The sequence below is a fragment of the Ascaphus truei genome, chromosome 20, assembly GCF_040206685.1.
Source record: "Ascaphus truei isolate aAscTru1 chromosome 20, aAscTru1.hap1, whole genome shotgun sequence".
NCBI classification, from domain to species: domain Eukaryota; kingdom Metazoa; phylum Chordata; class Amphibia; order Anura; family Ascaphidae; genus Ascaphus; species Ascaphus truei.
In genome coordinates, this window is record NC_134502.1 from 26,632,950 (window position 1) to 26,647,780 (window position 14,831).

The 14,831-nt window shown below is 51.9% G+C and overlaps 1 protein-coding gene across 5 annotated transcripts in view; it reads left to right on the plus strand.

Moving 5' to 3' along the window:
• The window catches only part of LOC142470814 (bestrophin-2-like), a 61,793-nt gene extending 47,494 nt beyond the window's left edge, over positions 1-14,299 (plus strand). For 4 of the 5 annotated variants that reach the window (XM_075577567.1, XM_075577566.1, XM_075577570.1 and 1 more), the window contains exons 9-10: positions 12,464-12,612; positions 12,947-14,299. In XM_075577567.1, the coding sequence (XP_075433682.1) occupies positions 12,464-12,612; positions 12,947-13,325 (528 nt within the window). In that variant the 3' untranslated portion in view covers positions 13,326-14,299. Of the gene's footprint in view, positions 1-10,353; positions 11,552-12,463; positions 12,613-12,946 lie in introns of those variants that run through there. The other variant, XR_012789339.1, reaches the window with a different exon arrangement.
• Positions 14,300-14,831: the final 532 nt, after the last annotated feature.

Here is a 14,831-nt window from a genome sequence, read left to right on the forward strand (position 1 = left end):
TAAGAAATCTGCCTTCCGGATCTGCAGTTTCTTTTTTTAAAGAAAATTTAACATTTTGTTTGAACAAAATATCTACCCCTCTCTTTTTGGTTGGGCAGGATGCATAGTAGGTCTGAGGGTAATATCTCTGGAAGGTATTGGGGGGGGTTGTCGTGTTAAAGTGATTTTCCTGTAAAAACAGGATGTCTCCCTTCGTCTTTTTGAGCTCCTGAAGAGCGAGCCTTCTTTTAAGTACTGAGTTTAGTCCTCTGACATTTAGGGATATTAGTTTAAGTGTTGTGTTATGGGCCATTGTTACCTGGATGGTCTTTCAGGGCTTCTGTCAGTCCCTCCACTTTCCCAAGGTGGTGGGCGTCTCTACAGTCATACCTTGTCTTGACCTCTGAGTGGCCTTTTTGTGGAATCTTGGTTTCTGGAGACCCTGGTCGTCTGCGTATGTGCTCGTCCCTGCTGGGTGTGAGTGGATAGAAAAACAGGGTTGTGTTCATTTTTATGTGCGACTTTTCTTTTGTATAGAGTACCTGGTGCTGACGAGAGCTGGTTCTGCAAGATCGTCCCCTGTGTTCTCTGGGCATGTGGATGGCTGGGGGGCATGGGGGGGATGGGGGAGGAGAGGAAAGAGAGGGGGGTGAGAAAAGAGTGGAAAAAGAAAAGAAAGTGGGCTGTCCAAGAGCCCAGTTTTAGAGACCCTCATCTCTCTAAGGATGAAGGTAGTAGGCCTATTGCCTCTGGGAGACTTCCCTGAGCGTCGCTCTCTAAGAGCCATCAGGGAGGCCGGAGAGCCCTCCTTCAAAAGGCATTGCAACTAAACATATTAAATCACATAAAACTTGTTCAACCCTATAACTTCCGAGTCTAACATTGTGGGACCCTTAACTAATTGCTTTCATAACCTTATGCTTATATGTCATGCTAACCTCTGTTTGGCATAGGGGTAGGGGTGTTCCCCGGCTAGGGGAGGGGGGGGGCAGAAGTGGAGGGGGGGGGGCAGAAGTGGAGGGGGGGAGGGATATGACCAGGGGGGGGGGAGGGAGGGGGGGGATAAACTGGGTCGGGGGGGGAGCACGTGAGGGTAGGAGGAGAGGGGTATAGGGGATGGGAAGGGGGGGCGCTAGGGGAGGGGGAGGTCTATACAAGTATCACCCCCTTGGGTACCTTTCCTGGAGCCCTTTCTCTTGTTGGCCTCTATGGTAGAAAGCCTAAGACCTCTTTTGGGATCCCCCTTCCAGAGGCTTCTCGTTTCCTCCCCAGGTGAGCCCCCCAACTGTGCCCACCAACATTTGCTAAGGGCACCGGGCGCACCCCGGGAGGAACCGAGCTGTTGTGGGTGAACCCCTTGGCGTAGAGGTGGTTCCCGGTATGTATTTACAATATATATAACTTGTTATATACCGCTCACCACATAATCATGTATTTACAATATTTAGCTAACACTGGATACACACGAGGGAGTTTTTTCGTATAGCTTCAGTCCCCATTAGTCTATCTTTGGGCTTGCCGTCAGCCTCTGTCTATTTTGGCCGAGTCTGACTCCGCAGAGACCGCCGGACCAGCTCCCGATCCATCATGGCTGGGGGGGGGGGGGAGGGGGGACCGGGGGTCAGGGAGCGAGGGGAGAGGAAAGTCTCTCCCCCAGACAATCATCCCCCCCCTCCCGCACAACCAAAGCCTCCCCCGCCCCACCAAACATCATCACCCCCCCGTCTACATCGTGTCTTCTGTCCGCCGCTCCCTGCTCTCGTCCTGAGACTCTTTCTCGCATTCCCGGCAGAGGCCAAGAGCGCCGACACTCCGGAGGAGAGCGACTTCATCTCACAGCAGGTAAGTGGAGATCCACCGGGGGGGTAGACAGGGGAGCTGTTTCTCTCTTTTATCCAGGGGGAGGGAGATCTGGGGGTAATGGAGGGCGCAGTCCCGCCGCCTCCGCCGGGTCGGGACAAGTTCTGAGTCTTGATTCTTATTCTTCCCCCACCTGGTTTCGCTGGGTGGCGATTCTCTGGGAAGTTCGCGGTACCTTCTCAGTTGGTCTTTGGTTCTGAGCGCCGTCAGCTTCTTCATGGGCAGATCCTCCGCTCGCCTGCGGGATGCCTAGGCCTCTCATAAATCTCGGGATTTCTTCCGGGTAGGATAGAGTGTGGTATTTCCCTCTTGATTGCACAACAATTTTGAATGGGAACCCCCAGCGATATTTTAAGTTGTTTTCTCTCAGTTTCTGCAGGAGGGGTTTTAACTCTCTTCTCCTGTCTACAGTTTTCTTCGAGAGATCACTATAGATTTCGATTCGTGTGTCCGGGACTAGGTGGATAAATAGGTCTGTCAGGTAAGTGCGTAGCTGGTCCGTCTCCACGGACTCCGGGACATACCTTATTCTCAGGTTCTGCCTCCGGTCACGATTTTCTTGATCTTCGGCACTTTCCTTTAATTCTCTTATTTCCCAGTGTAACCGGTTTATTTCGTCGTCTGCGGAGGATTGGGCCTGCTCCAAGGCTTCCACCTTATGGTTCAGAGTGTCCGTCTTAGCAGCCCGGAGGTTCATATCACTCCTTAAGGTGTTGACCGCTTTAGTCAGGTCATCCTGGATTTCTTTCCTCATTCTCGTGAAGAGGTTCTCCAGGTATTCTTTATTAATGTCAATGTTTGCCATTTCTGGCTGCTGTGTTCTACCTGGGTCTTCCCGCGTGCGAGTCAGGCCGCCGTCTTGTGAGTCCTCGCAGCTCCCTGCGGGACGCTGGTTTGGGGTAAAGTAGCTCGCGACTGTTTGCTGGGCTGCTTTTTTGCCCTTGCCGCTCATGCTCTGTATGTTCCCCTGTCTGCTTATGGTCCCCACTTTATTATTTTTATTCCCTTTTATTTAAGGGGGGGGAGGTGTGAGAGTATTGCGGAGCTTCTGGGGTGTTTCTGGGGCTGCTGAATAGTTATTTATTTATTTATTTGGCTCAACACTGTGTTGCTGGGGAGGTAGGGTGTTGTGTAGGGTGTTGTGGCACACTGAGGCTCAGGCAGCAGTTGAAAGTTGATGGTTGGGACAAGCAGCTGTATACCCCTTTAAGGGGAGATGATGCCTCAGTGGAGTGTTTCTTTAAGATGGCCGCTTCCTCCCCTGCCGCCACGTGGTGGGTCCCGCAGTCCCTGCAGCCAGTGGGTACTCTCCCCTGCCGGGATAGCCTAATGGGGGTATGTTTATTGATTTTATTTATTCTGGGGGGTGAGGAGGGCAAGCGGAGACCGGGACCGCAGCGGGGAGATGCTGTTGCAGCTCCGGCTTCCCCTCGGGGCTGCGGGAGGCCGCCGCGGGCGCACTTCAGGGGCAGCACGCGCAGGGGGGGAATCCCCAAGTCCCGCAGTAAGAGCGGACTCCGCGGGACACTCGGAGCTTAGCCCCGTCGCCTCTCCTACCTCCCGCACGCTCCTCCAGGCGATTCCGCTGAATTTTTCTTGCGAGTCAGGGGGGACTTCTACCGGGGGTCGGGGCTCACAGGAGGCCTCCCAGAGCGCCGGCAACCCCTCTCTAAATCGTCAGAAAAGGTACTTCTTGTGCCCAGCTGGTCTTAGGGGTTCAGGATTGTAGGTTTTTGGGTTGATTTGTTTATTTAGTTTCTATTTTTATAGGTTATACGTTGGAGGGGCTCTGGAGCCAATCTCTCAGGCAGCCATTCCTCTTGACGTCACAGGAAGTCTCCGTGATTGCATTTTTTTAAATTGAGCTTTTGCCCTTTTCAGCACAGTTTTTATTTAAAAATTCTGGTTCTTCCCTTTTACACGAGCAGGAGTTGGAGCCTTTTAGAAGCAATCAGAGGGTTCCCCTTAGAACAGGTGGGAAAGTCTCTGTCCTAATTACACCAGATTATTATATATTAAAACATATATGTATTTATTTTAGTGGGCTAATATCATAAAAGCGTTTGAATTGTACATTGTTTAATTGACAAGCAGCTTCTAAATGTTAATTTCAGATTTTTTTTAAATTGATATTTAAGATACAGTATGTGATGGAATGACTTTGTATAAATCAAATAATGAATTACAGTTTTAATTAAATACAGCAATAGCTCACATGACATAACATACCCTTCAACATAACTCTATCCTCTCCTTTAATGGTTTCCATTACTAATTGTGGGTCTGAAAGTGCATAGAGATATTCTATGCAGTCAATTGGTATTCATTGGAGACGATTTGCTTTCAGAAAATGCAGTTTAATTGATGCAGTAAAAATAATTTCATGTTAATGACTGGTTATTTTGAACAAAAAAATGGGATATAAGGGCCCTATTGTATTGTAAACCCCCCAAAAATACAATAAAGCTCATAAAACTGATATGCCACAGTTTTCTATCTTGTAGTAAAATGTCAATCTTTAGCCCTCTAAATATGCTTCTGATTTTCCTGAGACCTTCAGCTAAGGATGGAATGGGAGAACTACCCCCTCCCAGTTCCTGGTAATGTACAGATTATTAAAAGCTTCAATCAGACTTAGAACTTTGCAACTAATATTGACAGATTTACTATAAATCATTCTTCCTCTTATTACACAGGTTATTAAGAATTTATATTAGCGTTAGGGACCCCTGAATTGTGGTCTGCCGTGCAGTTGGCTCAGGGGCTTACAACAATTTTGGCCAAAAATGTTAAACTAAAAGACCATTTTACTTGATATTTATACATATATATTTAGGCACTGTACCGTGTATGAGTTTCAGTGGATGTGCTAAAAACTGAGCTCTGTCTGTGTTTTATGTTCTGTCTCTGATTTTAAATGAGTGGATTAGTATCATCTTTTTATTTTTTATGATTCACTGCTTTACCCGTTTTATTTTTGATACAATTTGTTTTTATTTCAAAGTTATCACTTGTCATTTTGGCGCTACTAATCCTTTGATATATAAATATATATATATTTATATATTGCTATCCTACTTAATATATACCATCCATGAGGCCTGCTGCAATGAGTTGCAGACCTCTTCAAGAGTCAGACAGCTCAATTAATTTTTCGTTCAGTATTAATCCCCAACCATGATTTTTCTTGTAATCCGTTTACATTTCTGCTAATCTCTGTAAGGATTCTGCTTGATCCGTGCCGGGTTTTCACTATGGTCCATGTATTCTGTCTCTCCTGCCCTTTCTGCTCTCTGTGGCCATTTTGGGTACTGGCAGGCTGCTTTATCAGGCTGCAGTTACCATAGAGAGTCGCCGCGCAAAGTTCTGTGTGTTTGCAGCTCCTGTCGGTCTTTGCAGTTACGCCTTAACCTCTTGCCTGTTTTGAATTCCTTTTGCTGACCCCGGACCGTGACCCCGACCTTGCTGCCTTCCGCCTGCCCTGACCTCCGCTTGCCTGCTCGACTTTGCACCTCTGCCGCCAGCCCTGACCCCTGCCTGTCCCCTGGACTTTGCACCTCTGCCGCCAGCCCTGACCCCTGCCTGTCCCCTGGACTTTGCACCTCTGCCGCCAGCCCTGACCCCTGCTTTCATTCCGACTACGGATACTCTTACAGGACACCGTCACATTTTGCTCCGCCAAAAATGGCTAAGGTAGAGCGAGCCGTATCTCTCCAAGAGGTACAACTCGGAGATCATGCAAAACCAACAGCTGGCACTTACTTCAAGCCGACATCAGGACATTTTTACCTGGCTGGACACACTCCAGGTGGGTTCTACCCCTGCACTGCCCTTACCGGAAGCTTCTCCGGCACCAGCCCAATCACCCCCGTCACCCAGGGAACCATAGATCCCGACGCCTCTGCATTCTGGAGGGGATCCTATTGCTTGTAGAGGGTTTCTGAACCAGTGCTTGATACAGTTCGAACTCCAGCCCTCCATGTTCAGCACTCATCGATCCAGGGTAGCCTAAGAAATTTCCCTACTTACAGAGGAGGCCTTGGCCTGGGCTTCCCCTCTGTGGGAAAGAGAATCCCCACTGATCAACGACTCCGTTGCCTTTCTCCAGGCATTTAAAAGAGTATTTGACGCCCCCGTTCGCGTCTCTTCCGCTCCAGCTTCACTCCTTCGAATCCGACAAGGAACCCGTACCGCAGGCCAGTATGCCATTGAGTTCCGAACCCTTGCTGTGGAGATGGGCTGGAATCATGAAGCTCTATTGACAGCATTTTGGCAGGGGCCAGATGTTCACCAGAATGTTGCCCGGATAGGTATACACGAACCACACCCTTTCTTGTAGTGATCTATTGGGGTGTATTGCAGTTATTATATAAATAACATAGCTGACTTCTATTCAAAAGTCAAATGTCTTGTGTATGTCCCCACCCTATTAAAGGGTAGTACCTAATTATATTGTGAACGGCAAACACACACAATTGATTCATGCACTTGTCACAGCATATCGTTAAATAGGATACAAATATCTCTATGATATATCCCACTATTTTTTATAGTGGGTATATCCTTGTGATACAATTGAAATTAAAGTTACACAGTAGTGGAATTTACTAGTTAACCACTAAAGGTCAGTGTTCAGAGTCAATTAACAGGTGCAGTTGGTTGTCGTAAATACTTCTGTGCTCGAGTTAGGTCCTTAAGAAGTAAACATATATATTAAAAATCGAAGTGAGTCATAGCAGATGGATAGCTGGAAGGAACACCAACTTCATATGTGATGTGGTAACGTTTAACCACAAGCTGGGTAGCTTCCAACACTCAAATAGTTGATGGCATAACGATACTTTGTACTCTGTGCCCCATTGTAAAAGCGGCTGCTGAGGTTCAACATACAGGCTGACCATTAATAGGAGCCCACGCAGTGTTCACACACGAGTAAACATTGAGTGTTGTGATGTTTGAAAACCACCCATGAAAGTGCACAGCCCAATGTAATTACTTAGGATCAGCCCAATAGTTTATATCGGAGGGGTCTGATCTTTAAAATTGTCGAGGGGAGATTCGACTCTCTTTAAGTGCGTGGTGTTCTCAACCACTGTCCTCTAGATCGCAACTTTAGTAATAAATCGCAAAACCTTGCATGTCTAATGGCAAGCGATATGTATGCCTTCACATTGAGATCGTCCCCCACGGTAGAGTAGTGGGTAGATCATTAGGTAGAATCAGTTACAATGATAGCGCTGAGCTGAAGTAATTTCTCCAAAATGTTTAAAGAGCTCAGGGTGATTCTGCCAATGTAATTCAGCCTCTGTCAACTACTGAAGCTAAGTATATATATATATATATATCCGTGGTGTTCTCAAGCACGGTCCTCAAAATCGCAACCTTAAAAACTCATTCTAATGCTACAGTGCTACTGCCAATGTAATTCAGCCTCTGCCGAGGCCGTTTCGCGAGTTATCCCTTTCCCCCCGCAGCTCCTCATCCCTTCGCCCCCCGCAGCTCCTCATCCCTTCGCCCCCCGCAGCGCCACATCCCTTCACCCGTGCAGGGCTTCATCCCTTCCCCCTCACAGCACCTCATCCCTTCGCCGCCCGCTGCCTTATCCCTTCTCCTGCCCACTGTAACGTTGCTGACTGCAGGACATGATACGGACCCGCAGGGCAGAGGTAGGGAGTAATACCCCGACCTTGGCCTGGGATCAGAGGCCTGGGATGCAGCGGTAGTTAGGTACGGTTCTGGGGTCGAGGCAGGCAAAACAAAGGCAAGGCAGAGCTCAGATGGGACAAGGTACAAGTACTTTGCACGAGCAAAGTTGGATAGCAACTGCCTGCTACTTAAAGACCAGAGGCAGCTTCTGGCAATGAGGTCCAAAGCAAAGCTTACTTCCTGTCGGGATTAAAGGAAGGATTTGCCAGGAGGCAAGATGGCCGTGGTATCTTCGGACAAGATGATGTTGTGGCGAAAATGGGGGGTAATCAGCGCTTTAATAAAGGCAGTGGGCTCGGCTGGTTACCCCTATTTCGTATTGGGGATGAAGGGGTTAATATTATATGCTGTTCCCCTTTTAAGACTGCTAATTTAGGAACGGAGTGAGCCAGCACCCTGATTGTTGGTGTGCAACCTCAGTGTAACCCCCCAAGAACACACATATTAAAAATATAACTTTGTCATAAGGGAAACATATATTTTTGATAAAGTGCCTTTCTGTTGCAGTTTTATATGTACCGGCAGGATGCTATTGTTTCTGCCTGCCTTTGTAATGCATTAAGGAACAAATGTTATGCATATTTGAGCCCCCTGTTGGGATGAAAGACCCCAGCTTCATAAAGTGTCACTTAATCAGGATGTTTTTGAGTAGCAGGTCCTGTTACTCATCCTGGCTATTTCACACCTTGGGACCAAACTCCAGACATTGCGTCCCCAGAAATGAGTGGCCCCTTTTTACTTAGCAGTGCTACCAAGCTGCTTACTGAGCATGCTCAGAGTTACCTGAGCTGGCTGTAGGATTTGCCCATGTGACCTGGCAGGTTCTGATAGGAGGAAGATAATTCCTTACCAATGGGATGAGGCTAATGTAACACTTGACAGGTCCTTGTCCTTAAAAAGGCCTTCCCCCCCGCAGCCTCATCCCTTTCCCCCACTGTGCCTCATCCCTTCCCCCCCTGCAGCCTCATCCCTTCCCCCCACTGTGCTTCATCCCTTCCTCACCCGCAGTGCCTCATCCCTTACTCACCCGCAGTGCATCATCCCTTCCCCCCAGCAATGACTCATCCCTTCCCCCCCCCGCAGTGCCTCATCCCTTCCCCCCGCAGCCTCATCCCTTCCCCCCACTGTGCCTCATCCCTTCCTCACCCACTGTGCCTCATCCCTTCCTCACCCGCAGTGCCTCATCCCTTCCCCCCCGCAGTGCCTCATCCCTTTCCCCCAGCAATGACTCATCCCTTCCCCCCCCGCAGTGCCTCATCCCTTCCCCCCAACAATGACTCATCCCTTCCCCCCCCGCAGTGCCTCATCCCTTCCCCCCGCAGCGCCTCATCCCTTTCCCCCACTGTGCCTCATCCCTTCCTCACCCGCAGTGCCTCATCCCTTCCCCCCAGCAATGCCTCATCCCTTCCCCCCCGCAGCCTCATCCCTTCCCCCCAGCAGCGCCTCATCCCTTCCCCCCAGCAATGCCTCATCCCTTCCTCACCCGCAGTGCCTCATCCCTTCCCTCCCAGCACAACCTCAACTATTCCAACACGCTGAACCTTATCCCTACCCCCCACAGCGCCTCATCCCTTTCACCCAGCGCCTCATCCCTTCACCCCCTCACAGCCCCTCATCCCTTCCCCGCAGTGCCTCATCCCTTCACCCCCCACAGCCTCATCCCTTCCCCCCACTGTGCCTCATCCCTTCCTCACCCGCAGTGCCTCATCCCTTCCCCCCCAGCACAACCTCAACTATTCCAACACGCTGAACCTTATCCCTACCCCCCACAGCGCCTCATCCCTTTCACCCCCTCAGCAGCGCCTCATCCCTTCACCCCCCCGCAGCCCCTCATCCCTTCCCCACAGTGCCTCATCCCTTCCCCCCCCCCACAGCTTCATGCCTTCCCCCCGCAGCGCCTCATCCCTTCCCCCATTAACACCTCATTCCTTCCCCCCCAGCAGCACCTCAACTATTCCAACACGCTGAACCTTATCCCTACCCCCCACAGCGCCTCCTCCCTTTCACCCAGCGCCTCATCCCTTCACCCCCCCACAGCCCCTCATCCCTTCCCCGCAGTGCCTCATGCCTTCCCCCCCAGCACAACCTCAACTATTCCAACACGCTGAACCTTATCCCTACCCCCCACAGCGCCTCATCCCTTTCACCCCCTCAGCAGCGCCTCATCCCTTCACCCCCCCACAGCCCCTCATCCCTTCCCTGCAGTGCCTCATCCCTTGCCCCCCCACAGCCTCATGCCTTCCCCCCGCAGCGCCTCATCCCTTCCCCCCCAGCACAACCTCAACTATTCCAACACCCTGAACCTTATCCCTACCCCCCACAGCGCCTCATCCCTTTCACCCCCTCAGCAGCGCCTCATCCCTTCACCCCCCCACAGCCCCTCATCCCTTCCCCGCAGTGCCTCATCCCTTCCCCCCCCACAGCCTCATGCCTTCCCCCCGCAGCACCTCATCCTTTCCCCCATTAACACCTCATCCCTTCCCCCCTGCAGCACCTCCTCCCCTCCCTGCAGCATCTCATCCCTTTCCCTCTGCAGAGCCTCATCCCTCCCCCTTCAGCACCTCATTCCTTTCCCACGCAGCGCCTCATCCCTTCCCCCCCGCAGCGCCTCATCCCTTCCCCCCACAGCGCCTCATCCCTTCCCCCCTACAACCTCATCCCTTTCCCCCCCAGAGCATCTCATCCCTCCCCCCACTGTGCCTCATCCCTTTCCCCCGCAGAACAATTGGGCAGAACTCCTACCACTAGCAGAGTTTGCCCGCAACAGTCTGTAACATGACTCCCTGGGCTGTTCCCCATTTTTCGCAGCTTGGGGTTATCATCCCCGTACCCTTCCCCTTCATTCTCCACCAGTTGGTGTCCCAGCAGCTGATACCAGGGCACAGAACTTACAGGACCTTTGGAAGGGGATTCAGGCAACCCTTCGCTTGGCTACTGTGAGTCAAAAGAGATCAGTGAATAAGCACCGGAGGCCATCACACCCATACTCCGTCGGGGATAAGGTATGGTTCTCAACGCGAAACATCCGTTTACACCAGCCTTCTGCTAAACTAGGACCATGGTTCATTGGTCCATGCAACATTACCAGGAAAATCAATGAAGTCACCTTTCAACTGGAGCTCCCCTCCTCATTAAAAATTCCCACCTCTTTCCATGTGTCCCTCCTGAAACCTGTGGTGAGGAATCGCTATTCTGAGGATCCTTCCCCTCCTAGTACGGTAAATGTTGAGGGTTAAATTGAATACGAGGTGCGACAGATACTTGACTCGGGTAACTCCAGAGAATCCATTTAATATCTGGTTGATTGGAAGGTGTACGGCCTTGAGGAGAGGATCTGGGTTAAATCTCAGGATCTTCATGCTCCAGCCCTGGTCAAGGCGTTCCACCGTCGTCAGCCAGAAAAACCAGGACCTGGCCACCCGGAGTTCAACACTAAAAGGGGGATACTATAAGGGATCTGTCTGAAACATCCTGGATGACTGCTGACAGGAAGTGATGTCATCTTGTTAGAAGCTACCACGGACATCTTGTTTCCTGCCCTTACTCCCCTGACAGCAAGCAAGCCTCTCTCTGGCTTTAAATAGCAGGCAGTTGCCCTTGGACTTTGCTCATGCAAAGTACTTATTTCCTTGTACTATCGGAGCTCTGCCTTGCCTTTGTTTTGCCTGCTGCCTATCTAGACCTCGGAACTGGACCTGACTACTCTTCACCTGCCGCCTGCCTTGACCTCGGAACTGGACCTGACCACTCTTCACCTGCCGCCTATCTCAAGCTTGGAACTGGACCTGAGTACTCTTCATCTGCTGCCTGCATCGAGCTCGGAACCAGATTTGACTACCCTTTGCCTGCCACCTGCCTTGACCTTGGAACCAGATTTGACTACCCTTTGCCTGCCGCCTGCCTCGACCCCGGAACCGGACCTGACTACACTTTGCCTGCCGCCCGCCTCGACACCGGAACCGTACCTGACTATTCCTGCATCTCAGGCCTCTGATCCCAGGCCAAGGTCGGTGTATTACTCCCTACCTCTGCCCTGCGGGTCTGTATCCTGTTCTGCAGTCAGCAACATTACACTTCCCCCCGCAGCATCTCATTCCTTCCCCCACCCACAGCATCTCATCCTTTCTCTCCCCGCAGCCTTATCAAATCCCCCTGCAGCGCCTCATCCCTTACCCCTCTGCAGCGCCTCATCCCTATCCCCCTGCAACGCCTCATCCTTTCACCCCCGCTGTGCCTCATCCCTTCTCCCCCCGCAGAGCCTCATCTCTCCCCCTGCAGTGCCTCATCCCTTTCCCCCCCCCGCAGCACCTCATCCCTTCCCTCACCCCACAGCGTCTAATTCCTTCACACCTCCTGCAGCGCCTCATCCCTTACCCCACCACACCGCCTCATCCCTACCCCTCCACAGCGCCTCATCCCTTCCACCCCCTCAGTAGCACCTCATCCCCACCCCACCACAGCGTCTCATCTCTTCCACCCCCATAGCAACTCCTCATCCCTTCACCCCCCCCAGCGCCTCATCCCTTCCCCCCGCAGCACCTCATCCCTAATTCCCACTGAGCACCTTCCCGCCCCCGGTGTGCCTCATCACTCCTCCCTGCAGCATCTTATCTCTTACCCCCCCGCCCCAGAGTTCCTAAACACTTCCCCCCCCACAGTGCCTCATCCCTTTCCACGTGCAGCACTTCACCCGTTTCCCCTCACATGCAGCGCATTGCCTCTTCCCTCCCCCCCCCGCAGCGCCCCATCCCTTCCCCCCAGCAGCACCTGATCCTTGTTTCTTCCTCCCCTTACCCTCATAGCCTCATCTCACTCCCTGCCCCACACTGCCTCGCGTCTTGCTCTCCTCCCCCCCCATGGCTTCTTACCTTCCCTCACACACTCCTTCCCCCCCACCCCCTCTCTCTTCCCCCCCCAGGTGGCCATGTTGGCTGTAGATAAGATGCACTTGGACCTCCCGCTCATGGAGAAGGATCGTCATTGGAACGTCGCGGAGCCCTGCGCTCCGTACGAAGTGGGCACCGTAACCCGGCGTGATTCCTACCTGGGCTCCACGTTTCACATGTTGTGAGTATCACAGGGGGCTTCTCTCCCCCCTTCTCACATCTCTCTTTCCCCCACCCCCTCTGGATTCTCTCTACCCCTCCCATCTCTCTCCTTCACTCCCCCCCATCCCCACCCTCTGGCACCTGTCTCCCCCCCATCTTGCATCTCTCTTCCCCTTCCCCCCCACTGGCATCTCTCTACCCCACCACCCACCCCCCTGGCATCTCTTTTCCCCCTCCACCCTCTGGCATCTCTCTCTACCCCTCCACCCCCCCCCCCTGGCATTACCCTCCCACCCTCTCTGGCATCTCTCCACCCTCCCCCCCCCTCATCAATGCCTCTTCTCTTCTCCCAGCCTGGATGAGGAGGACATGCAGTACCAGCCTCGCTCTGCGATAGGGCGCCAGAGAAATAGGTTCAGCTCCGTCTCCTTTGATGTCCCCGAGCCTCTTCAACAGCGTCTTCGGTCCTTCCAAAGCTTCCGACTGCCACGCCCACGACCCTGCGCTTTGATAGAGGAACCGTCAGAGGAGTCCTCCGAAACCACCCCACGCCCCGACTTTTCTCCTCCTCCCTCCCCTCGCCAAACCCCTCCCCCCCTCCCAACCTCCGACTATCCTCCCTCTACCCCTTCCCCTCCCCAAACCCCTTCCCCCACCCTCCCCCGATTCAGACGCGTCTTCCGGGGCGTAGGTCCTTCCGCAGCCCCCCGCTCCTGGTACCCCCACAAGTGATGGTAGCATGGGGCAGCCAGTCTCACATAATAAAGGTGAAGCCCGGCTGGCTGCCACAAAACCGTGTAAACTGGCCGCCTATGTAAGGCTGATTTCGGCCACATGTATTTAATTTTGGGTAGGGTGGGAGAGGGGGGGAGGAGAACAGGGAACATAAAGTATCCTGTGTTTGTAAATGTAACAGTAAAGCACTTTATTCCCTGTAAGTGTATTCCCCTGTGTAGGAAGCCAGTAATGTCACTGTGTCAGCACTGTAAATGTGAAGTGTGCTTTGTGACTGTGAGTTATCATTTCTATGGGAGCAGACTCGGTAACTCACTTAGCTGTTCCATAGAAACAATAGGATCGGGACAATGGTTGGGAGCGGCTGGGTGCCAGGACTTATGGTGAGCGGTGAAAGGCAGACGATCAGACCTGGGGATAGGGCTCTCAGCAGAGTAGAGCCCATTGTATCCCGCAGACTCTGAGGCGCCTACCCAGCGGGAGGTATAGAGCTGACTAGGGGAAGCCGTTGCTGGGTCTGAGCCCCGTAAACGCAGTTTCCCTTGGCCAGTTTGAATTCCCCGCTCGCCAAGCAGTCCCGTCCTCACGGGGCGGTCTTGAGTACCTAAGCCCGCCCCCATCCTCTGATTGGCGCAACTGGGCGAGCCTCCGTCGAACCCTCATCTGGGATTGGCGGTTGCCGACCGGTTCGAGCTGTGATGGCTGCCGGCTCCTGTTCCACGTTAGAGATAGCCCGCGGGGGTTATGTAAGGCGCCGGCGATCACAGCGTAAGCAGTTCTGTGAATTGGAGTTCAGCTTTTCGTGGAGATCTTTGTGCTAGTGGGATCCTGATAGAGAATCTAAGAGTTTGACGGAGATACAGCTGGCGGCAGATTAAAAGTTGCTATTGTTCCCCCAGTTGGTGAGTGTATGTCATAACTGTGTATTTAGTGTGTTCGCTGGCTTGCCAGAATAAACTCAGTTTATTCAACTTCTTTGTCCTGTGCTTGGTGATCATACCAAGGAGACCCACGGCCCCCGCCAACTCACGGAGGTAGTGAGTCCCAAGACTACATGCGCCCGATCCAGCTGAGAAGCAGAAACTGTCCGGTGTTAACCCCAGAGGGATTGTGCAGGAGCTAGCAGCCAGCAGCTACTAAGGCAACATCCTCATTCACAGGCAATATCTTTTTATCACTGCACACTTTCACCAGTCCAATTTGAATTGAGATATTTTATCATTCTTATCATTGTATTTTTAATTTGTGTTTTTACTTAATGTCCGTGCAATATCAATGCATAAATGTTTAATAATGATTGATTTTGGTCACCAAAGGTGAATATAAAGTTGTATCCATTTGATACTGCGTCTCCACTCAAATACTTTTCCCTTGAGGTATTTAAGAGGAGTTGGTACCCTGTTGTGGGGAGTTGCAGTAGTTTACATCTACAAGGATCCTTTATTTCATCATCTACTGAGGATCATTCAAACATGTATTATCAATATTGGACTTTTCTATCGT